The 25,923-nt window shown below is 37.2% G+C and overlaps 1 protein-coding gene and 1 non-coding gene across 4 annotated transcripts; one reads left to right on the plus strand and one right to left on the minus strand.

Annotated features, from left to right (window-relative positions):
* Positions 1-11,168: 11,168 nt before the first annotated feature.
* On the minus strand, positions 11,169-22,764 carry LOC104107628 (folylpolyglutamate synthase). Of its 3 annotated transcripts, none has more exons than XM_009616478.4 (17): positions 22,608-22,764; positions 22,406-22,441; positions 21,752-21,897; positions 21,593-21,658; positions 20,663-20,772; positions 20,286-20,346; positions 18,570-18,653; positions 18,379-18,435; positions 18,210-18,270; positions 17,194-17,240; positions 16,999-17,076; positions 14,993-15,157; positions 14,601-14,900; positions 13,896-13,974; positions 13,563-13,715; positions 12,227-12,387; positions 11,169-11,521 (listed from the first exon to the last, which is right to left on the minus strand). In XM_009616478.4, the coding sequence occupies exons 2-17, from the start codon at positions 22,413-22,415 to the stop codon at positions 11,462-11,464; spliced, it is 1,638 nt and encodes a 545-aa protein (XP_009614773.1). In that variant the 5' UTR covers positions 22,416-22,441; positions 22,608-22,764; the 3' UTR covers positions 11,169-11,461. The 3 variants fall into 3 exon arrangements, with proteins under 3 accessions (XP_009614773.1, XP_009614772.1, XP_018630148.1); XM_009616477.4 differs by having other exon boundaries at positions 12,227-12,393; XM_018774632.3 differs by lacking the exons at positions 20,663-20,772; positions 21,593-21,658; positions 21,752-21,897; positions 22,406-22,441; positions 22,608-22,764 and having other exon boundaries at positions 12,227-12,393; positions 18,570-18,667.
* Positions 22,765-23,138: 374 nt separating this feature from the next.
* Positions 23,139-23,212, plus strand: TRNAV-CAC (transfer RNA valine (anticodon CAC)). Its single transcript has one exon. It is a non-coding gene; the product is annotated as a tRNA-Val (tRNA).
* The last annotated feature ends 2,711 nt before the right edge of the window (positions 23,213-25,923 follow it).

Consider the following 25,923-nt stretch of genomic DNA (forward strand, 5'->3'; position numbering starts at 1 on the left):
TTTTCAATCAAAAACAATGAGAGTATAGTAAGAAAAAGACCCTAAGGGTCCAAGCAGCACTGGCGCAAGGCCCAAACATGGCATTCAGCCCAATTTACAGAAACTCTTTCTAAAACATATAAGTATCATATAGTTTCAACAAAGTATGCAACTTTATAGATGCTACGGGATGGACCAAGTCACAATCCCCAACAGTGCATGCCCACACGCCCATCACCTAGCATGTGCATCACTAAAAATAGTAGAATGACATAAAATTCGGGGTTTCATACCCTCAGGACTAGATTTACAATCGTTACTTATCTCGAACCGGTCAAATCTCTACCCCGCAATACTCTTGCCTCTGGACTCGGCCTCCAAATGCTCCGAATCTATTCACAATAAGTACAATACCATCAATACGCGCTAATGGGATGAATTCCACAAGAAAAGCTACAAAATTAGACCAAAACCCAAAATTGGCTCAAACCCGGCCCCCGGGCCCACGTCTCCAAATCCGACAAAATTTACAAAACTAGAAAGCTCATTCACTCATGAGTCTAACCATACCAAATTCATCAAAATCCGACATCGTTTTGTCCTTCAAATCCTTAAATTACTTCTCCAAAAATCCCAAACCCTAACCCCTCATTTTCACTAATTACAATGACTAAACAATGAAAAATCACCATATATACAAGTATTAGGGCTCAAGCAACTTACCTCACCGATAGCCCTTGAATCACCCTTCAAAACTCACTCCAAAAGCACCACAAACCGACTTAAAAATGGTGGAAATGAACCAAATTCGCGAAGGGTTCTATTTATGGTTTTTGCCCAGGTTTTTCGCACCTGCGGCCATTTACTCGCACCCGCGCGACCACACTTGTGGTCCAAGGAGCCGTACCTGCGCAACTCACTTACGCTCCCAAACTCCGCATCTGCGGAAAACCCGTCGCACCTGCGAAGGCGCACCTGCGCGTTTCCTCCGCTTCTACGAAGCTTGTCCAGCATTTCCCTTTTCCTCATCTGCGACCCAGGTTTCGCACCTGCGGGCTCGCAGATGCGACCTCCAACTCGCACCTGCGCATCCTGCCTAGCCCAGCGTTGCCCGCACCTGTGCACTCCCCACGCGCACCAACGGCCTCGCACCTGCGAATCTTTCTTTCGTAGGTGCAGAAATAGCAGAAGCAGCAGCTCCAACTGCAAATTTCAACTTCGACAAATCCGTTAACCACTCGGAATCACCCCGAGGCCCTCGAGACCTCAACCAAAAATACCAACAAGTCATATATCAACATACCATCTTAGTCGAACCTTCGAATCACTCAAAACAACATCAAATCATCAAATTACTCTTGGATTCAAGCCTAAGAACTTCTAAATTTCCAAATTCGGCAACCGATACCGAAACCAACCAAACCACGTCCGAATGACCTCAAATTTTGCACACACATCACAAATGACACTGCGAACCTACTCCAACTTTTGGAATTCCATTCCGACCCCGATATCAAATTTTTCACTGCCGACCGAAATCGCCAAATTTCCAATTTCGCTAATTCAAGCCTAATTCTACCACGGACCTTCAAATCCCATTTCGGACACACTCATAAGTCCAAAATCACCTAACAGAGCTAACGGAACTATCAGAATTCAAATCCGAGATCGTTTATATATAGGTCAACATCCGATTGACTTTTCCAACTTAAGGTTCTAAATAAGAGACTAAGTGTCTCATTCCACTCCGAAACCACTCCGGGCCCGAACCAACTAACCCGGTATATCATAATATACCTTAAGAGCATAAAGGAAACAGAAATGGGGAAACGGGGCTATAACTCCCGAAATGACCGGTCGGGTCGTTACATCCTCCCCCACTTAAATATACGTTCGTCCTCGAACGTGCCGAGAGTTGTTCCAAAAGCCAAGAAATGGTTGTGTAACTTTCCCATGAACATACCCGGGGTGATCCCACGTCACCCTATCCCATACAGGTCTGATAGCACAGCATAACTGAAATTCCTCAATTCAACCTAGCCCACAAGCCTTCGAATCAAATTTTCGACATCCGAAATTTCTTATAAGATCAGAAGTTCGCATCTACATACCGAATAAGTCTGAACAAGTTGTACCAAAAGTCGTACCCATAACTCAAATACTCAAATTCAAATATCGCATAGCTCGAATGCTCGAAGCAATGATTTCAAATCACAGTATCGATTCAAATCAACCCAGTGCTGGTAATAAACATCATATCAGACAAAACCTCGTTCTAAAACCTTCGTACACTGCCGATGATGAAAGAAACATACCGAATTCATAACCATTCATTAGACCAACAGGTCATGGAGCTCCCGTTCCTTCTACAAGAACTATAGCCAATTTTAAAGTCGACTTCCGATATTATCCTCCCAATTATACCACAATCAAATCTGATAGCATCCATTCTAGGCCCAATGACCTCGTCTCATCCAACACAACCACTCTAATGACATGACACATCAATACAATCTAAAGCCACAATCCGTACAATCCGTGCACCAGATAGCAACATTCCAAATGTACCTAATCGTAACAATGACCCAAACAGGAGAACCGTTTTGCAAACTCGACGAGTACCACCCCGACGCAATGGTAAGAACCCATCACACACCACAGAACCATAACACACGAATCTTACACGAGGGATCATATTTCCACATAACTCTGCTGCAATACGCGACCCTATCCAAATACTGGTCCATATGAAACACCTCAAGCCACCCTGCTAAAATCAATAACCATGCACAATTCGACATCAAGTACCCAAAGTGCATTACCATAACTACAGAGAAGCAAACGACACCATGCCATATAAAACCCGAAAGAACATAACCAATACGTCATCAACCAAGCAATATCCAATACTATTCTAGCTCAAATTCTGCTATAAGGCCACAATAGAACCGCACCATATGTGCATATAACCACGAATCACAACTCCTCGTAGCATAGAATAGTAACTCATAGATCATTTCAGAACACGAATAAGCTTCACATCAACCGAAAGGCACATCCTTTAACAATAGCAGTATGGAGCCAATCAATCCGGCTCGGTGTAGAATACACATCCTAATTGGGCCTACTAATGGGCCCCCAAATCAACTTTGGTCAGCCACCAATAGATAAACAACCTCCGAAAGTTCACAATAACGGAATCATAATACCTTCTATCATCTGGCTAGCTCCGGCCACAACTTCACAGTCCACAACTATGAAATAATCTGCTCCTGAGAACTCCCAATCTCCAATTCCATAGAACACATGAATCACCATATTTGATTCCACCTCCACTTCCCGAATTCCTAACACCTCTCTCATATACAATCATCCCACGAGAAATACTTAAAATTCTTCAGTGCCACCTCGCAAAAATTTGAATATCAACAGTCGATCAACCAGGAGAGTGCTGCAATACCAGCGAAGTATCGATAAATCAAAACACACTGCCCCTTCTGAAGTGTACACTCTCATCAAGCTATACCAGATAGTAATATCATTAACTAGTCATCGAAAACCGTTCATGCTGCCTAAGAATTTATGTCCTTCCCTTCAAAACTGAATTGTGACCTTGTACATGTAAATCATATTTCCGCACAACACACCACATCTATTATGCCATCGTGTGACAAGCATAAGAATTCCATTATCAACTCTGAGTCACTAGCAAATTACATACCTTATTAGTCAGTAACCTCTTTCTTGTTTCTTTCTAGGAGAAAATCATAACACACAACACGTTACGTACATCGGTAGAAAATATCTGGTTCAAACCATGGTAGAACCCATCCTGAACACTTTGAAATCCATTCGCACATAACCAAGCTATCTGAACTGAATTCCTCTAACTCCACCAAGCCACACAGGTTGCCAAATTCGAGAGCATTGCCACGAAACACCTGTAGATACTAGCCACATCATAAGTACCCAAAGAACCGATCATACCCATTACTGTGCTAACCCAACCTACTACCAAGCTGTCCTATTTCTCCAAGTTCTTTCTAAATTACATTCAAATTGCTACTTTTTCCTTGTTAGAACACTACTATCCTTAACTAAAACTTACCCCACGAACTCTAGCATAGAATCACGCCGCTCTAAGGCTTATAAGCCGCCGAATTCCCTTTTTATGTATTCCAAAGGTTCCACAACCAAAAATGCTAACTCCGAAGAGATTTTATGTGAACCTAAAACTGTTTCCTTCACCTTTTTGATACCGAAATGCATAATTCACAATGATATAAGATGCCACGAGTCTCAACACCGTTCAATGCAACTCCCAGTTTTCTAGCCATATTTATAAATCTTGAATCTATTGTAACCATTCTCGAATTAACCGACTCAAACGGACTAAAACGACTTGTGCCCCATTAGCACACCAACACCCAAGGGAATAAAGAGTAACCCACGCTCCTATGTAACCGAGCAAATTCCCGCTCCATGTACACTACATTCTTTGTGAATAACCACTCAATTATTTTATGGTCCTCCTATAACCATAGGGTGTAATACAACTTGTGTCCAAAAATTCCTTTACCCGAGTCATCCTCGATCTCGACCTCTGCAAGTCATAACTGATTCACCGGTATACCCCAAACCGAAACTAATATAACCCATAACCGTGCAATCAACTCGTCGATAGCAGACTCCCCCACTTAGCCTTAAGCTGCAATTATATAAAATTAGAACCCGTAAGGATTTCTCCTTCTTAATTACCAAGGTCTCGCACTGTTAACCTGCCAGACTTCTCGAAGTCTTTTATTAAGCCTTTCATGAACATTCTGAATCTCCAGCCAAAATCACACACGCGACCTCCTACCGGGTAGCAAGTAATATTCCTCGCAAAAGCTTCATCAACATCATGCCACCACTAGCTGTACACAGGAGATAACCTATATGTGGAATTCCTTACCGACATCTTCCAATGACACTGTACTGAGTGCAACGACCACTAAATCCGTAAATTCTCCTGAGTTCATGCTCGCCCACCATTTTTATAAGTCTGCACTTTCCCTATTGATATCAACTGTACGTCAACAATACATTCCGAACTCAAGTCATATTGTACCTGACACGATAATCAGATCTTCACGCCTCTATTCATTTCAAACACACTCATTTCTGCCATATTCAATTTTCCTTTGTACACTAACCATCACTCCAAATAGAGTCTGCAGGCCGATTCACATACTAACACGATTCCAAACTATTCTACACTTTCTCAAGGCACACGACTACCCTACTAGTGAATTCATATGCTAATTTGCCACTCTTACTTCGGTTAAATCATCTCCTTGAAGAAACTTCTCAACCTCTACTTATCCTACTTGACCTGCTAGTACTTCAACCACCGCGAAACATTTCCCGTCATGTCTTCCCTTATACTTTGCTACCCAACCGCTGCATCAAATCGAAATGTATCTCTGTCACACCTGAACCAATAAAATATTACCGACTCTAAGTCTCTTCGAAGATTATCTTTCTCGAGCCATCAACATCAAAAATACCCATTCGCAACCACAATTACTACACAATCACTTACTCTTCTTGAGTCCAAACTCATTGACAAGACATGAGAATTTAATTTGCCCCAAAATTTAACAACGTGAAAGATCCTTCAAAACATTCACACTCGAGACTGTACGTTACATCAAAATGAAAATCAAGCGCCCAATGGCCTTCCTTTACATTTCAAGGAAACACTTCTAGTCATATTCAAATCGTCTTAACACATCCCGCAGTTACATCATACTTATCACAAAGCCATTCCACCGCTCATCGAGCCATGAATTCTACTCGTAGGGGCATTACCGGACATATGAGTCTAAATGTACAGGTTACAACTGAAGCTACCGAGCCAAAACTACGGTTTAAACCTGGCCTCAAGTCCTCCAGACTAGCCCATCACCAAAACACATAATACACATATCGAACCTCATTCATAGACTCACAAGCCAACGATGCACAACTGATACCAAGCGCCCATGTGCGCATACGAATGCGTGGAAGGAATTCAAAGAGTTATGTTTCAAGCTGAATCAATTTCGCACGATAGAATACAAGAAAGTGAAATTTTCTTAAGGGTTCTGCAGCCTCTCGAAGATAAGTACATACGTCTCCGTACCGATCCGCAAGATTCTACTAAACCCTCACATGACTCGTGAGACCTATGTAACCTAGGCTCTGATACCAATCTGTCACGACCCAAACTAACCCCTGTCATGATGGCGTCTATCGTGGAACTAGGCAAGCCGACTCATTTCCAAAACAAAATGATATTTTTATTTCAAAGATAATTTCAATGTTATTTAACATAAAAACCTTCGTAAAGGAGTTCCAATCAAAATAAAAGTGCGGAAGGAAAAGCCCGACATCGGGGTGTCACTAGTCATGAGCATCTACTATAATCTGTCTAACAATATCAAGGCTAACTCAGCCTGAAAATAGCTAAATACAACTAGAGGAAGATAAGAGGGAGAAGAGCAGGGCTGCGATCGCTAGACAGCTACTTTGCTATCCCCGAAAAAATTTGCAATTAGAACAATCAACAACCGATACCGTGTCCAGCTACACCTGGATCTGCACACAAGGTGCAGGCAGTAACGTGAGTACGTCAAATCAGTAAGTAACAACAATAAATAAAGACTGAGCAGTAGTGACGTGCAATAAAGCATATAGCGTTCATATCAGGAAATCTCAGTAAAATACCACATGTTTTTAAAATCAGGATTTGAATCAAAACATCTCGTTTAAACCCAGTTCCAGTATAAATCATTTAAAGATATTTTTCAGCAATTTTCAAACAGAGAAAAAATACAAAGGTGAGCAAAAATGATAAAATCATAAACAGCCCTCGGGCAAAACATCACTCATATACAGCCCCTCGGGCAAACCTCACAGTCACTCATGCCACTCGGGCATACCTTACAATCACTCTTGCCACTCGGGCATACCTCACAATCACTCATGCCTCCCAGTCACTCAACACTCAGCACTCGCACTCAGTAAGTACTTGCACTCACTGGGGATGTGTACAGACTCCGGAGGGGCTCCTTCAGCCCAAGCGCTATAATCTGCATGGACAACTCACGTGCTGCACGGACAACTCACGTGCTATAATAATAAAGTATGCTGCAGACGGGCAGCCCCGATCCACACTCATCTTCACAATCAGGCCCTCAGCCGATATCAAACATGTTGCGGCGTGCAGCCCGATCCCATAAATATCCTCACAAATCAGGCCCTCGGCCTTACTCAGTCATAAACCTCTCAAGCCACTCGGACATTTTAGTAAAATAGGGCATCCGGTCCAAAACATTTATATGCATCAAAATAGAGTCATAAAACTGAGTTATACGGTAAACAAGTATAAACATAACTGAGTATAGATTTTCAATTGAAAACAATGAGAGGATAGTAAGAAAAAGCCCCTAAGGGTCCAAACAGCACTGGCACAAGGCCCAAATATGGCATTCAGCCCAATTTACATAAACTCTTTCTAAAACATATAAGTATCATATAATTTCAACAAAGTATGCAACTTTACAGTTGCTACGGGACGGACCAAGTCACAATCCCCAACAGTGCACGCCCACACACCCGTCACCTAGCATGTGTGTTACTAAAAATAGTAGAATGATACAAAATTCGGGGTTTCATACCCTCAGGACTAGATTTACAATTGTTACTTACCTCGAACCGGTCAAATCTCTAACCCGCAATGCTCTTGCCTCTGTACTCGGCCTCCAAATGCTCCGAATCTATTCACAATCAGTACAATACCATCAGTACGCGCTAATGGGATGAATTCCACAAGAAAAGCTACAAAATTAGACCAAAATCCAAAATTGGCTCAAACCCGGCCCCCGGGCCCATGTCTCGAAATCCGACAAAATTTACAAAACTAGAAAGCTCATTCAATCACGAGTCTAACCATACCAAATTCATCAAAATCCGACATCGTTTGGTCCTTCAAATCCTTAAATTATTTCTCCAAAAATCCCAAGCTCTAACCCCTCATTTTCACTAATTATAATGACTAAACAACGAAAAATCACAATATATACAAGTATTAGGGATCAAGCAACTTACCTCACTGATAGCCCTTGAATCACCCTTCAAAACTCACTCCAAAAGCTTCACAAACCGACTTGAAAATGGTGGAAATGAACCAAATTCGCGAAGGGTTCTATTTATGGTTTCTGCCCAGGTTTTTCGCACCTGCGGCCATTTACTCGCACCCGCGCTACCGCACATGCGGTCCAAGGAGCCGCACATGTGCAACTCACTTACGTGCCCAGACTCCGCATCTGCGGCAAACCCGTCGCACCTGTGCGTTTCCTCCGCTTCTGCGAAGCCTGCCCAGCATTTCCCTTTTACGCATTTGCGCCCCAAGTTTCGCACCTGTGGGCTCGCAAATGCGACCTCCAATTCGCACATGCGCATCCTGCCTAGCCCAGCGTTGCCCGCACCTGCGCACTCCCCACGCGCACCAGCGGCCTCGCACCTGCGACTCTTCCTTTCGCAGGTGCGGAAATAGCAGAAGCAACAGCTCCAGCTGCAAATTCCAACTTCGACAAATCCGTTAACCACCCGGAATCACCCTGAGGCACTCGGGACCTCAACCAAAAATACCAACAAGTCATATATCAACATACCAACTTAGTCGAATCTTCGAATCACTCAAAACAACATCAAATCATCAAATTACCCTCGGATTCAAGCCTAAGAACTTCTAAATTTCCAAATTAGGCAACCGATGCCGAAACCAACCAAACCACGTCCGAATGACCTCAAATTTTGCACACACATCACAAATAACACTCCGAACCTACTACAACTTCCGAAATTCTATTCCGACCCTGATATCAAATTTTTCACTGCCGACCGAAATCGCCAAATTTTTAATTTCACCAATTCAAGCCCAATTCTACCACGGACCTCCAAATCACATTCCGGACGCACTTCTAAGTCCAAAATCACCTAACAGGGCTAACGGAACTATCAGAAGTCAAATCCGAGATCGTTTATACATAGGTCAACATCCGGTTGACTTTTCCAACTTAAGGTTCTAAATAAGAGACTAAGTGTCTCATTCCACTCCGAAATCACTCCGGGCCCGAACCAACTAACCCGATATATCATAATTTAGCTTAAGAGCATAAAGGAAACAGAAATAGGGGAAGCGGGGCTATAACTCCCGAAACGACCGACCAGGTCGTTACAATATCCTATTTGAGTCCATTGGTTGTAACTCATAACAGAAAAAGAACTTCTGTCGATCGACAAATGCTGGTATTAATGTTGAATAAATAGCTGATTTGAAACCTAAGGTTTTTCTTATGGAGCGAAAGGATTAGCAATAATATTAATTAAAGATTGTGAGGATCATGCGATACATAGAGCACTAGATTTTGTCAGATTAAAGTGCCAAGCACCAATCCAAACGCGGAAATAGGACCTAATACATTCTATAATTTGGGGAAATGAAAATATATAGCCGCTCTTAAATTAATAGTCGAAAAATATATTATATTTTTTGTTATATATATACATTTTGTACGTTATATACTTATACAAATTTTATACATATTTTCAATTACCGAATATAAATAGATTCTGACGCGGGGCGGGCTAAAAGTGATATTGCCCTTTTAATTTTGTATATCCTTTTTATAAACTATTGTCCTCTTTCAGTATGACGTATTACTTTTCTTAAATCGACAAGCAAAATATAATGGCGTTTAGGACTAAAATTGACTCCAACTAATTATATGTTCTTCTTTTTAACTGTTTTTTATTGGCCAGTGGAGTTTGAACATTCGTTTAGACGAAAGAACTGGGTGAACCTTTCTTTTAAAGAAAAAATAATAACAGGAAGCGACACACTAAAAAGGCATTTGTAATACACTGTGGAAAATATACGTAATATTTCATGAATAACACTAATGAGAAAGTCAAAGGAGTTCGACTAATGTGTATTTTGTATTTCATTTTCATAATAATAAAATGTATCGCGAACTGCATACTTTAATAAGTAAATACAAAATTCACTCCAAATTCGGGGATGGAAGTTACCTCTTTAGTTCTGTCTCAAGTAAAATGAGTTTGGTATGTCACTGTCTAGATGTTCATCTATGTGGGGCATCTAAGAATAGTTTCACCCATAAAAATAAAAAGAAATTAAAAAGGCTAGAAAATGCAGTTGCTGCACATACATCATATGAAAAAAGTCACATACTGCTGGAACTTAAAAGGTCTCTCATGCAAAGAACATATAAAAAGCCGTTCGGTACACTAAGCTCTTTGTTATACGACGGATCATAAGGAACTATTGCACGCAGGACCGACTCTAATGTGTTGAGTAGTAAAGCTTGTGCCTTAGGCCCCAATTTGGGGGGCCCATTTTTTAAAAATAATAGGTTTATAAATATTTAAAAAAATAATATTTAGTACTTTTAATACAAAAGTAGAGTTTTTAATATAAAAGGAAAGAAAGTTCTTTAGATACATAAATAAAGTAATAATTTAACTTAAACATAAATAGATGAATAGTTTTTCTAACGTTTTAATTTTTCACTTCTTACTCCTTCATTAGATAACGCGTAAAAATTTTACTCTCTCTTTCTTAATTTGTCCAAGTCAATCTTTCTTTTCCCGATCTTTCATATTTCAGAAACCCCAACATATTTTCTGTCTTTCACTTTAATATTCTTACTCACCTTCTTTCACCAAGAAATTTAAGTTTCCAATAGTTATATACTTCTGTCGCTCTATAAAATCTTATCTAAAATTAACAATATCTCAAGAAAGAATAAATGAGTTGGCAATATTATCAATTGAAAATGAATTATTAGGGAAAATCGACTATAAAAGGGATTATTAACACTTTGTATCTCGAAAAGCTTTTGAGATATCGTATAACTTTCTTTTAAATAAAAACATATCGTTTAACTTTCTTTTAAAAATTTAGGCCTCATATTAAATTTTGGCTTTAAGCCCCACAGATACTTGAGATCGCCCTTGATTGTACGCAGCCTTCTGCAAGAGCTTGTTTCCACGGCTCGAACTCATGACCTCCTAGTCAGTCACATAGGAGCAACTTTACCAATTACGCCAAGGCTACTTTTCACACAAAGAATGGGTACTTCGTAGAAATATGAAATTGTAATTGAACAATTTTCAAAAAATCATATTATATGCTTTGGTGAAGTTAGAAAAAATACACTTGAAAATGCAGTTAATACATGAAAAATCAATCTTACACTTCTAAGAACATGGGAGCTGGGGCTCAATTAGAGATGGTATAACTGTAAGGTTGAAGCTTCACGGCAGCAGTAAACGGCAAAAAGATCTATCGAGTCTTACCGTTCTCCATTGAAACATCAGAAGCAAGAACGAATCGAAAATGGAGGGACTATAATTAGACATAGCTAGCAGCTCATTTCTTGACTAATTTCAGAACGTCACCCACGAGATGTAAAGACCCTGTCACCAGGACCTAGATAAACAAGAGACACATTAACTAGTTTGCTATATACAGAGTCTGACAGTGCTTAAGGACATATATATATATACATATATATCTTTTTTACAATAAGTATAAGATTTTCTTGCACGCATACTGGAAAGTGAAAACGATCTCTAGAAAGAAAATCTGAGCAATAAGTATTGCTTTTCTCAATAATATGATAGTAATAACAAGAAACTTTTACACAACAAGGACCTCAATAAGAGTATTTTTAACCTGAAATCCTATTTGTCTATTACTCGTAGTACTTGACTAGCCCAAAATGACCAAATTTAACTTGCATGATTATTATTTTTAGGAGAAGAAATAGACAAGATGATTGATTAAAAGTCAAATGAGGGAACATCACATGCTACATTTTCATTCACATAAAGAGACAAGGGGAAAAGTTGCCTTGGCGATAGTAAAAGTGAATCTAATGATAATAGTTGGTGTTAGACAAGTAAAAGAGTTATTCATAGAAGTGAACATTACTTTACACAAGACAAGAAGACAAGTTAAAATTCAATTTTGGATGGAGGTTGGAGGGAATGGTATTGGAATTCTACAACTCTCAGTTCAAGTATGTCACGGAGTTCTCTGTAATCAATAAAAATAATTTCCCATAATTGCTGTTGAGACAAAAAGTTGTCCTATTCATCGTATGCACAGTAAGCACGCATGATTCAGCATTACCTGGAAGCGACCTGACCGGTTTTTATGAACAGTGTCCCTGAGCCAATTTATTGCTACTGGGAGTGAAGCAAACACTTTGCTGTTCTCACAACTTCGAGCTCCTTTTTCCGCATCATCTGTTACTTCTTCGTATATTTGGTCTGTATTCTTCACATCATTGTCTGTAACTAAATAGGCTCAATTAAATGCACAACTTATATGATAGCAGTCAATTTTGCTTCTATTTCAAGGGAGGTGTTTGAGAGCTATTAACTCCAATCGTAACAACAATCTCCTCACACTTGTGGCAATATTTGGGGTTTTATACAGATAAACAAGATGATAACAGAAACATGTTGAACAACAGTTATAACTTATAACCTATATCTAATTGATGCCAGTACAATATACAATTCAGTGTACATAAGCATACAGAAAAGTTGATCACCCTAGTAGTTTCCACGAGGTCAATTTAAATAAAAATAAACGGAAAAAAAAGAACATAATGCAGATTGTTGCTCAATATGACCCCTAAACCACATTTCTCTAACTCATTCAATAATGACGACCGCATCATACTTGGTGAGATATAATGGGATTGTTAGTCACTAATGTTTCGAACAGTATGGTTGGACATATGACAGAAGATTACTTCCATAGCATGTATAAACAACATTAAAGAGTGAAGCATCCATACTTGATTAGAATAAGGTAAGTTTACTCATTAAACATACCTAGTGGTTGAGGTGCATTTTATAGGAAGTGATACAGTACTAGACATGGTCAAGGTATGCAAGAAAGGAAACAACCAAGATAATAGGAATTTTCCCTAGTAAATTTTAGAAGTAGGGAATCACCAACAAGATACTTCTGATGTAGCTTACTCTCGGTAACAAGAATGAAGGTAATTTCAAGAGACAAAAAAAATATGAAATGTATCCCAACTTATATTGTTTCCTAATGCACTAAACAACCTAGATGATCAGTTATGAGAATTCCATTTTAAACAACTTTGATATTTATTCTTTTTCCAACTTTATATGTCTATAGAAAGAGTATATTCAACCTTTTTTCTAAAATTAAAAAATAAAAAAACGGTTGGCACTAAAAATAAAAGTTACAATGAATCAGATAGATATTGCACATCATACTGAAACGAACAGTACCTTGAATTTAAAAATGCCTGCAAATTTTCTACTAATATAAAGGGATTCTATCAAAAATTATTATCAAGTCTCAGAGATATTAATCATGGGATGTCGAACAAAATTAGTTCCATGATATTTGTTAACTATGAGAAATTATTAGCTTCCAAAAACTACTAAAATGTTGACTAAAGTTTAATATGACTTCTAACCTTTTTCCGCATGAACAAGGTTTTCCCATATTCTTTGTAGAGTCAACTGCCACGAGAGATCAACTTGAGTATCAGTTGGCGTTGAGGAACTTGCACCCACCTTGTAATATACTGATACGTTAGGTACAAAGAGTGCTTTCTGGAAGTGGACTCCTGAAATATTAGACTCAATGTCAAACTCTTGAACTACATAAAAAGTTGCACATAAACTATTACGCTCATCGTGCCATAGTATCATTATTATTCAGCATCACATGACCACAAGATTTCAAGAATTTTATTTTTGCTATCTAAAGGACTCAAAGGTAAGATTGACTGTGTCCAAGTAATTACCATGACTAGCACACGCCCTCATCAGCCTTGGAAGAAGTAGTTCAGGATCCCTCACTGACATACAGTTGAAGAGTAAAAACTGCAGGTTTGTAATTCTGAGATTTAGAAGCAGAGAAAATAATAATAATAATCTGCATTTCAGAAAGAAAACGATGATTGAGTGTAGAACAATGTCCATATATGTACTTACTCTCTGGTTATTAATGTAAAGGTAGGAATCATAGCTTAACCACCCCCCACCCCACCCTGTTGACACTTTTAAGACATCAGATATCAATGTAATAAAACAACTGTTTATTTTGTCTGCACCGAGATCCAGAATATTAGATCAATACCTGGAAGGAAAATTGAACGTAGATTAGTTTTAAATTTTCCTAGAACAAAATTGATAAAATAGTGCTTGTTTTAATTAAAACAAGATTAATCAGTATCACATGTTTTTTAAAGATTGAGTGAGAATGAAAGGTGGATTTCGCCTCAGAACGTGCTTTTGAGACAAGTATATCCAAAGAATAGTCTTCCGGTCATCCTTGCTAGACATATTTCATTACATAGAAGTTATTGAACAAAGTTTGATACTCACAGCTTGTCCTTTTGAAGACGCTGTATTTTTGCCTCTTTATAAAATAATATTATTGCAGTTCAACGTAGTGCCTACAGGCAGTCACTGGGAACAACTTTCAAATGAAATTGAGATAAGCTTACTTGGGTTGAACTTTTCTTGGATGCTTCATGATGGCCCATCCCTATTGAATCATGCGAGGTTCCCAATTCATTATGTCCATGATTACTGGCAGAGGAATTGTGCTGCTTGTAATCTCTTCTGATTGCCAGTGAAAACCATTTGGCACATACATCCATGCTTTCAGGACTATGGGCACCATCCAAGTAGAACACAAGGTCCCCTGAGCTTTCACTCTCTATGAGCTGGTCAGGCACAATTTGAGCACGGCCTTGTAAAGCAGCTGTTGCTAGCCCTTTAACAAATTGCTCAGGTAGATGTGTCTATTTCGAAGGGGTAAAAAGACCAAAAAATGAAGTTAAAAGGAGGGAAATGAGGAATACGGAGTATAAAACATGCATTAGATATCATTTACCATCTCTTTTAGGTAATTAATTTCAACGTGGCCAGTTCTCTGTAGCCAAGTTGAGCATAATGCAATGGCAAGACCAGCATTTATATATTGGTGCTCACCCTCTAGCCCAAGATGTAAACCACTCAGCACGTTGGCATCAAGTGGAGCAGCTACCTCAAGATGTACCTGCATCAACAATACATGTCACATCAACAAGAAACTTCTTAACAGAATTCTGTTCCTGTTAAGGATAGTTGATCAGAGATCAAAGATCAGAATTTCTTCCCTTAAATGACGGAAAATTTGATAAGAGATATTTGACATGAGAAATTCTCTCTTAAATGAACCCGACACTGACCTTTCATTTCAGTATATTTTTCCATGCTTAGAGCCTAAACTAAATCTGTCATTCTGTCCAACTTGAAAGACAGTTTTAATCATCCAGTTAACATATTTGGATGAAGTCCCACTTGAATGTCAGCAAGTAAACTAGTTACTGCTTTTTTGTGTTCCTCACCTTTGAGCTAAGATATTGTAATGTTGGTTGCTGATACTTGAACACTAGATATATATAGGTCTAATGTTGCCTAAGAGTCATAACAGTACTTTCTGCAACCAACTAAAAAAGGCAATACTTACAATCTGCCTGATATAAACACTAGACTTATATACCTACAGCTACCTAATTGGTTATAGCTTGCTTCCATTTTGCACTTTCTGAAATCATATTTAAGCTCAAGACACAAAATTTATACTGATCTAAATTGAAGCTCCTGCTTGAATCTACTTCCATTAAAGCCATGTTTGACAACTTGAAGATAGATTGTTTTTCTTTATAAAGAACTAAGCAAGAGATTCTGAATTACAAATATCACAATAATATTTGGAAAACTAAAATGCAGGAAATGAAAACTCCGCGATTTCAAAAAATATCTAAATAAAGCTTGCGCAGATAAGTAAAATACCAAAATAAACAAGAACTCAACATAAATAATAGTACTACCTATAAAAGGAAATCTTTCAATTTATAAAGACATAACAATCCGTAGAACCAAAAAAATTAAAACCAAGTTCACTAGTGTATCAAAATTTAGAAATCCTATTCTTCATCAAGAGTTTTAAAATATTCTTCAATTATACAAACTGAAAAAAATAATCATTAGTCAATTATACAAACTGAAACTGAAAAAACTGAAAAACAAATTACACAAACTCAAAAATAGTCATTAATCAATTATCAAACTGGAAATAGAAAATTTAATACTATTAGTAAAAGGAAGAAAGTAACTGAAAAACTAAAAAAAAGAAAAAAAAAAGAAAAAAAAAAGACAAGAAAAGAAAAAAAATGCAGCAAGTCAGCAACAACATCGAAAATGCGGAACAAGAAAGAAAAACAGCAGTAATGGCGACGCTGAAGAAGGAAAAAGGAGGCAGAGAAATAGTATAATTCAGAAGAGAAGAAGAAGTAGCCCAGCCGTGAAGAAATCCTAGCGAGAACAGCAACCGAGTAGCAAGAACAGAAACCCAGGTCTGAACAGCAACCCTTCTTTTTCTTCTTAAAAGTTCGCTTCTTTTTAAAAAAAATTATAAAGCGCTCACTTCGCTGCTTCACGCTTCAGCGACTGAAGCGCATGCTTCTTATCTCGCTTCGCCTCACCCTGATGAAGCGCTTCAACCTCACTTCGCTTAATCGCTTTAAGCAACGAAGCGAACGCTTTCTGCAACACTGCATGGAAGAGGGCCCAGGGGACTGGTGACCTTTTTTTGAAACAGATCATTTGTCACTTTTCCATCTTAGTGTTCTTCTCCTCTTTACATTCTTTTGTTTAAATGACTTATTTATAATTATGCTGTAGACTTCAACCGGAAGCTGATTAAAGTGCCAGCTGAAAGTCCCTCAAAATAAAAGGGTCCACCGTTCCAGTGATGAAATCTAAAGTGCAAAGGTCATAGTTGAGAAAAGGGTATAAGCATTAGGACCAAAAGGAAACTAACCCTTATATCACATAAGAGAAATTTCGACTTACATCCAACTGAGAAGCCTTCTCTTCAAGCACAAGCATTGCTTCATCGGGCTGGGGAACAGTAAAGGCCGGCACTCCTCGCTATGTCAAGCATAAACACAGATGAGGAAGAAAAGAAATGACTAGGACATGAAATGAAAAGCCTAAAACAGGATGACTTTGTTTAAGCAATTTTATAAGACATGATGTTCCTCCAACCTTGAAGATTCCTGCCTTCTCTCCAGCAATTTGTCCGAGAGTATTTCCTGATGATAGTAGTTCATGCATGATGATAGAAGCAATCAAAACAAGATCAAGATACTCCAACAAGTTAATATCATAAAATAGACACAATAGAGTTCTGGGTTAAATTTAAATGCAAATGAAGTATGATAGATCAATCATCTAAATAGTAAGACTTGTAGAAAAAGTTGTGTCATTTTGCAACAAATTTTTGAGGTAGATGCCATCTAAAGAATTTCGAGCACATTCTGTAAAAGAAACAAAAATTTCTGCAGGCGATTATCCTCACTTTATCCAATTAAAACTTAAACCGGAAGTAATGTACATACTATATCCACAAACAATCTTGAGAATCTCTACCTGCACAAGGTAGGGATAAGGCTGCATACACACTATCCTCCTCAGACCCCTATTTGTGGGATTACACTGGGTTTTTTGTTGTTGTTGTATCCACCAACAATCTTGAGAATATTACGACTACATATAGCAGTTACCTTTCCGCAAATGATTGAGCAGTAGTTATGCAGTACTAGCAGAACTGCGCAATCTACATTCTATATGCAGTAAGTGAAATATGCTAGCACGGTCAAGTTGTAGCAGGATAAACAGACAAAGGCCACATACAAATTAAAGACAATGCTGTTCAAAATTTCTATATTAAGTCTTACGGGGTAGATTCCATTTTTCGTCCCTAATTATTTGACCCAATTTTAAATTTAGTCCCAACATTTGATTTCTTTCTCATCCTCAGCCTTTTAGACTCCACCTGTGCAAACGTATAAATATATGCAAAAAAAACATGAGGGCAGCTTGTGCTGGTAAAGTTTGATAAAATCAAATGTTACGAACCAAATCATATTTAATGTTAAGTTCGTGACTAAATTGTATCATCCTAAAAATTAGACGTTGTCAAAGTTGGACAATCTAAGACTAAACAGCTGCCTAGAATTACTGAAGAAGAAACAACCACCACGGAGAAGAATAACACTAACCAAGAATTTCCATGTGGTCATATCCAAGTGAAGATACGCCACAAACAACTGGATTCTCAACCTGAGAAGAATAACACACACCATCATAGTGGATATCCAAAATGACTGATTGATTGAAATATTGAATAGATCACTGTAGCAAACATTATCCAATATGTCGACTAAGTACCACATTTGTTGCGTCATATTTGCCTCCTAATCCAACTTCCAAGATAGCAACATCTACCTGCACCACAGTACAATGCACAAAAAATGACTAGTTTGTGATAAAAAATTAAAAATGAATTCAAAACTCCATTTCCAAATAATGAATGTTATATTCAGTTGCCAATTTTGTCATGGAAAGTCACTAGGACCCACCTGCTCTGCTGCAAATATTTTGAAGGCAAGTAGCGCGAGGAAGCGAAAGTAAGTGGGCATTGGAACCTCATCTGTGGTTCTTTCCTGCACAAGGAATACTGAAAATCACCGTTTATAAACAGTTTAGTTCAAATCATCCATTAGAAGCAGAAAATAGTCACTTTTCCTCTCATATTGTGGAGATCTGAGACCAGAGTTGCATGTTATGCAAGACTTGATAGAATAAAATCAGGCTAGTCCATGTTTTCCATGTTTTCTTTTAATGAAATGCTACTAATGATGGATGATAATACTTTCAATCATCAGCTTTGCACATCTACGGGAGCTTGACCGCGACCATAGAATATAAGCATCATAGCATTATCTATCTTGAAAATGGTCAACAAGAAAAGAAAAATCAAATTGTGGCTTACCCAGGACCAACATTTACAAATTACAACTAGATGAAGAAAATAGATGGACTCAGTGGAGCTGTAAAGAAATGTGAGCAATAGCACTGTTACAACAACAACAACAACAACATACCCAATAAAATCCCACTAGTGGGTCTGGGGAGGGTAGAGTGTATGCAGACCTTACCCCTACCCCGGAAGGGTAGAGAGGCTGTTTCCGGGAAACAATAGCACTGTTAGAGTTGTCAAATTCAAGTTCTGAGTCGTTCTTATCCCACATTAGAAAAAGAGTTATTACCTAGAACAGGCACTTTGTTCTTTCCATCTCCTCAAATGTAAACAAAGGAATAATGCCAACAAAGATAAATATTTTAAAGTACACCGAGATATCATCTCTCAACAGCAATGTCAAAAATGAATTTCAGATGAATTGTGCTGGAATCACCACATGGCTATCCTTTGTACCTAACGACCTTAAAAGTGGAAACAGAATGCATTCTAGCAAAATCGAACAAGCTAGATTTGCTCATACCTCTCCGGCTCTCCCCTATTATCTTCCAGATGAAAAACTACATATTACGGGGCCTTCAACTGATTTAATCAGAGTACATTATCTTGAATAAATTCCTTTTTCATAATCATGGTTTAGTCATCACGAGAAATTTTCTTTTTAACCAAATATCCACATATTTCTGAATTAGAGTGATAAACTTGAATCGACTATTCAATGATCACTCATTAAACAATCAAATGAGTATAAAATATGCACATTATGAGAACCATCTCACTCAAATATCCAATGAATTATGAATAATGTGTAAATGGCCCAAGAACATGATAGAGACTTGAAAAGTCATCTTAGATTTAATTTTTATAATGTGATTTAACTGACAACCCATTGAGTAGACTGAAGATGACAGTAATTTATATGTATGATCCTGTGCTGGCATTTCCAGTTTAGTGAGGATTAAGTACAAATGAAGGAAAAAGATCAGGCCGTACATCAGGAAGGAGCTTCACTAGAGTTGCCCAAGTGCCATTGGCAACTCAGCATAGAATAATCACCCCGATATAGGATTTTTCAACAGTACTAGTCAAAGAACCAGGTTTAGATTCAAACACTATTCGTTAAGCAAGAATTCTCTTGAATATGGGAAATTTATTCTTGAATCGTATTTTCAAAAACTACTTCGGGATCTGAGGTTTCATCAAGAATATTAATTCCGCAAGAGAACTACCACATGTAACAATCTGTGCCTAATACTTAACAGAGAATGGAGTTATTGAATATGTTAACATTCCAAAGAAACATTAATTTACTTGCCTTGAATCTATCGAAGCACCACCAGAAATATCCCAAAAACTTCTCTTCACATATGTCCGTACTGAAAGAAACCAAGTTTAATGAAAGAGTTATCAACCGAGCTTTAGTATAAGCTTAAAAATATTGAAATTTGACATCAGGTTGAAAAAAGTAGATAATATTTCAAGAGTCTGTTAGCAGTTGATATCTTATATGACATCCAATCTCACAAACAGAGATTGATAAAACGAAAATCAAGTACTCCAATAGAACCATCACAATTTCACAGCAATTGGAACAATGTTAAGTACCTATATTAAAAAGATGGAAGAAATTTTCAATTTTAATTGATTTGGAATACATGATGATCCTAACATCTGTACTGAAAACTCACTCACCCATCCAATCGGAATCTTTCTCTAATATCAATGAGGTGAGGAGATGTAAAAAGCCCAGTACGAAAGCCACAGTTGCGCAATATAGACTCTGTGAAGGCACAAGTTGAACCCTTCATAACACCCATAACAAAAAAAAAAAGAATCAGTAAAACAAACCATTAGTAAACAAGGTTGAACATAACATGCTTCTGGTGTGATGCTATAGCATATCAAAAGCAAATCTATTAGAAGAATGCTTCAAACACCGCAGAACAGTATCAAATATAGAAATTACCACAGAATAGACTGTATACCCATTCTGCATTCATGCCACGAGCATCCTTATATTTCCAAAAGTAATCAGTATATTTAACAATATTTTCATTGTTACAATCTTAGAGCAGTATCACTGAATCTGATCAATATCAAGAGTACTTTTAGCTAGAGATAGCATAGCACTTAAATTTGACTTGCAGCAACAACCAGTGTTAATCTGTCAACTGATCCAAAGGTAAGCGTAAGATAGTTGATACATATAGTTTACAATTTCAAAGGCATTTGATAACGTGGAGTACTTTAAGAAAATTGGAAATCCTTTCCAAAGAAAAAACTAATAAAAGAATAAAACGGGAAGAAACAAATAAAAGAAAGAAGAGAGAAAATAGGATTATAATTGTTAAATGAACTGACGACGCTCAAGCAAAACAACTAGAGAAGTGCTATGAAAATAAAAGACTGCAACATAAGTTGTTCGAACTTCGAAGGTGCAATATATTCTTTCAAAACTGTTGGAGATATGCAAACATTAATGAACGCGATATCAGCAAGGCCTAATAGGACACCATGACATGCTAGGCAACTCCCAATTATTCAAAATCCAAAATTCAATCAAGACTAGGTGACAAGATTCAAACTTGCCACTCTCTACAGAGAGCCAATATAACTCATTACCTTTCCTTTGGTACCTGCAACATGGATAACCTTCATCTGCTTTATTGGTTCTTCTAGCTCCAGCATCTGTAACCCATTTTAGTACAAATATAACTCAGCTGCATATCAACAATTCACCAGCATAAAACAAGTGGAGACGGAAAGAACAAGAGAAACAACCTTGATATAGTCAAAGAGCAATTCATATCTATCGCCTTTATTGCTCTTATCAGCTCGGCTGCGTTTTGTAATTAACGATGATAATGCCTCCATTGCCTCTTCATATGGAGACATAGTTGGTTTTGTTTCATCCTTACCTCCACCAGCTTCACCAATCACCAATACAATCAGAACAAATACATTGATAAACAAACACTAGTAATCATCAACAGAGATGTATCTACACTGTAACCTATGGATTTACGTGGACCCGAGTTCTTTTGCTCTGACCTTGTATATGTACTAAGAAATCCACTAGTTCTCTAAAAACAATTTCCAGTGATCTCCGTTATTATTGTATACTTATTAACTTGAGATCGTTGTAAGAACTCATAAACTTCAAATCCTGAATCCGCCTCAGATCCTCAACTAAAAAAAAGTAAATATATTGCATGTCTGAAGTATACAAATCAATAAATCTGCATATCCAATTAATTGTGGTCAATTATATTAATCCTCTGTATCAAATCTCAAAGATTCACTTTTTCCTCTGGTTGTCAACCTACCGCAACCCTCTTGTTTATTCGAACTTGGACCAATTACGCTTTGTGAAGCTCATATAGATAGTGATTTAGAAAACAATAAATCATTGGAAGTAAAATTAGGGGCATGTACCTTGAGACATTTTGATTCGGACACGAGAGCTGCAACCTGAACAAATAGCACAGCAAACCAATCAGTAGCCAAAAAGTGTATAAAATATGTACTATATGCATATAATATCCATATTTATACAAAAAAAATTGTCCGGTGAACGACTAAATTTATACATTTCTCGAAAAAAAAATCTTAAAAAGAAAGGGCAGCGGCGACGAACCGGAAATATGAGGTGGAGGTGCAGATGTAAAGCGTAGCGTTAGTGGGTGGAGCAGAGTACTCAGAAGTGGCGGTTGTTGGTATGATGATAAACTAAAACTGCGACTGGGATTAGAGGATTGAGCTAGTGGACAAAATGTATAATTAAAATTGGCTCTCCCAATTTCCATGCACTGTCTTGTTTTGTAACTATTATAATTATTATTATTATGTCCTAACATTTTTCAAGGTTAATGTAGGGAAAAAAAAATTAATTTATTCTTGAACTTTGAAAAAATTACTTATTTTGGATCATAAAAAAAAGTTTAAAAAATCACTTATTATGGACTAGAGAGAGTATTTTTTACTAATTTGATGAAGCGCAAAAAAGAAAACAAGATTCTTTCACCAAACACCAATGTCAATTGATAATTCTATTACTAGTAAGAGACATTTAAATTTTAATACTAACATTTCCCCAAAGTTTAGGTGAATAAATATTTATAAGTATTTGTGCTAATTTGTTGTTAATAATGATGTCCATCGGCAAGTCGTCTGGGTGGTGTAGTTGGTTATCACGCTAGTCTCACACACTAGAGGTCCCCGGTTCGAACCCGGGCTCAGACATTTCTTGGTTTTTTAACTGCCTACGCCTTATTCTAGTTTTTCTTAAGAACCATCTTTCATTTCAAATCAGCCCAAAACATATACTTTTGAACATGGCATTTTTATTTGAGCAAATTTCATTTGTAGCCGTCGGTGGAAACAATTATCATTCGCTAGCCATGAATTAAGCCATATAATTTATAACCCCAAATAAATTATAATGGTAGCTATTGCAAACTTCAGAAATAGCACGTGCCCATTTATGTAGCTTGAATTCATCTTCTTTCTACTACTACATCCCATTTATTTTGTCTTTTATTTGAGTTGTTCTTTTATTTCTTCTTCCAAGCTATAAGGAAAACATGTTCCAAATCTTTTCCTCTTATTTGAAAGTATATATCCTCGTAGAAAATATGTGACTTGGCCATGATCAATTTTTGTCCTAACCTCATCATGTTTGATTTTTGCATATGTACCACGCTAAAGCTAATAAGAAGCAAGTTTAAGAGCTGGAAATATTATGTGTTCTTCACTTTGAATGAGGGCTTTATATAAGCAAAGTACTTGTAATTAATTGATTTTTGTTGATGCTACCTATGAAGTTTATGTTTTTTTCGAGTTGATGGTCAAGGACTCAAAGCCTCATGTATTGTAGACCAGAATAACAAGGGGAAATACTTTATACTCTCTGCGCTTTATTTAAATTATTTTAACACGAAATTTAATAAAGAAAGAAGTATATTCAAAACTTGTTGTCTTAAATATGTCGTGAATTTTTTTTTTTTTTGGGATAATAGTGTTTGAAATAAATTTTATGCAGAAAAATAAAACAGCAATCACAAACAACTATAAAGAAAAAAAGAATTTTATTGATAAACATTGCAGGTTACAACTCTGTTTATCCCTTTATTCTTCCCTCCGATTTATTATCCATAATTCGAGGGTCTTAGCGGCGTATTTCTCGAACGTAGGATGATATGCATCTTCTTGATGTATTTGATGATCAAGAAGCATATAGCAACACTCCATTTGGATCTTGAATATTGCTAGAACTTTGAGAAAGACATATTTGACATGTCTTTGATCTCTAATGAATATTCCATGAATTTTTATGGAAGTTCGAAATCGTATATTTGATCTCTTTGTGTATTATGGGATTGCTGAGGTCATCTTTAAAGGACATGTGTAGCCTTATTTATATGCATGAATTAAGGTTTGGGTGGAGTAGCCACCAAGTAACCCTAATAGACTCCTAATATTTCAAGAGTCGTCTTGAATTTAGGATTTATCTTGATCTATTAAAATTTCAGTATCTACAAATACCCCTACTTCAAGGTTTGTCGAGGTGTAGGCTTGCTGAAACTTGAAGACGAGACTTGAAGTACCCGACCATCACAACAGATAATCTTGAAACTTGAAGTTTTTAATTTGCAGGAGGAAGAGATGAAGGGAAGAACTGGTCCCACCGAGCGTGCCAATTTATTTGCAATAAATTTGTGCAGAAAAATAAAACTGCAATCACAAATATCTATAAAGAAAAAAAGAATTTTATTGATAAACATTACAGGTTACAACTCTGTTTATCCCTTGATTCTTCCCTCCGATTTGTTATCCATAATTCGAGGGCCTTAGCGGCGTATTTCTCGAACGTAGGATGATATGCATCTTCTTGATGTATTTGATGATCAAGAAGCATATAGCAACACTCCATTTGGATCTTGAATGTTGCTAGAACTTTGAGCAAGACATATTGACATGTCTTTGATCTCTAATGAATATTTCATGAATTTTTATGGAATTTAAAGATCGTATATTTGATCTCTTTGTGTATTATAGGATTGCTGAGATCATTTTTGAAAGACATATGTAGCCTTATTTATAAATGCATGAATTAGGGTTTGGGTGGAGTAGCCACCAAGTAACCCTAATAGACTCCTAATATTTCAATATCTGTCTTGAATTTAGGATTTATCTTGATCTTTTAAAATTTCAGTATCTACAAATGCCCCTACTTCAAGGTTTGTCGAGGTGTAGGCTTGTTGAAACTTGAAGACGAAACTTAAAGTACCCGACCATCACAACAGATAATCTTGAAACTTGAAGTTTTTGATTTGCAGGAGGAAGAGATGAAGGGCAGAACTGGTCCCACCGAGCCTGCCGATTTGTTTGCAATAAATTTATGTAGAAAAATAAAACTGCAATCACAAACAACTATAAAGAAAAAATGAATTTTATTAATAAACATTGCAGGTTACAACTCTGTTTATCCCTTGATTCTTTCCTCCGATTTACTATCCATAATTCGAGGGCCTTAGCGGCGTATTTCTCGAACATAAGATGATATGCATCTTCTTGATGTATTTGATGATCAAGAAGCATATAGCAACACTCCATTTGCATCTTGAATGTTGCTAGAACTTTGAGAAAGATATATTTGACATGTCTTTGATCTCTAATGAATATTTCATGAATTTTTATAGCATTTCGAGATCGTATATTTGATCTCTTTGTGCATTATGGGATTGCCGAGATCATTATTGAAGGACATATGTAGCGTTATTTATATGCATGAATTAGAATTTTGGTGGAGTAGCCACCAAGTAACCCTAATAGACTCTTAATATTTCAAGAGTCGTCTTGAATTTAGGATTTATGTTGATCTATTAAAATTCCAGTATCTACAAATGCCCCCCACTTCAAGATTTGTCGAGGTGTAGGCTTGCTGAAACTTG

This window comes from Nicotiana tomentosiformis, chromosome 5 (assembly GCF_000390325.3).
Source record: "Nicotiana tomentosiformis chromosome 5, ASM39032v3, whole genome shotgun sequence".
Classification (NCBI taxonomy): domain Eukaryota; kingdom Viridiplantae; phylum Streptophyta; class Magnoliopsida; order Solanales; family Solanaceae; genus Nicotiana; species Nicotiana tomentosiformis.

Excerpts from the sequence above, each read along its gene's own strand:
- LOC104107628 (XM_009616477.4), bottom strand. Across the intron at positions 21,659-21,751 it reads TGCTCTTTGACTATATCAAG|ATGCTGGAGCTAGAAGAACC; the intron begins GTTGTTTCTCTT and ends AATGGGTTACAG. Across the intron at positions 11,522-12,226 it reads ACCGGTCAGGTCGCTTCCAG|GTCCTGGTGACAGGGTCTTT; the intron begins GTAATGCTGAAT and ends TTGTTTATCTAG.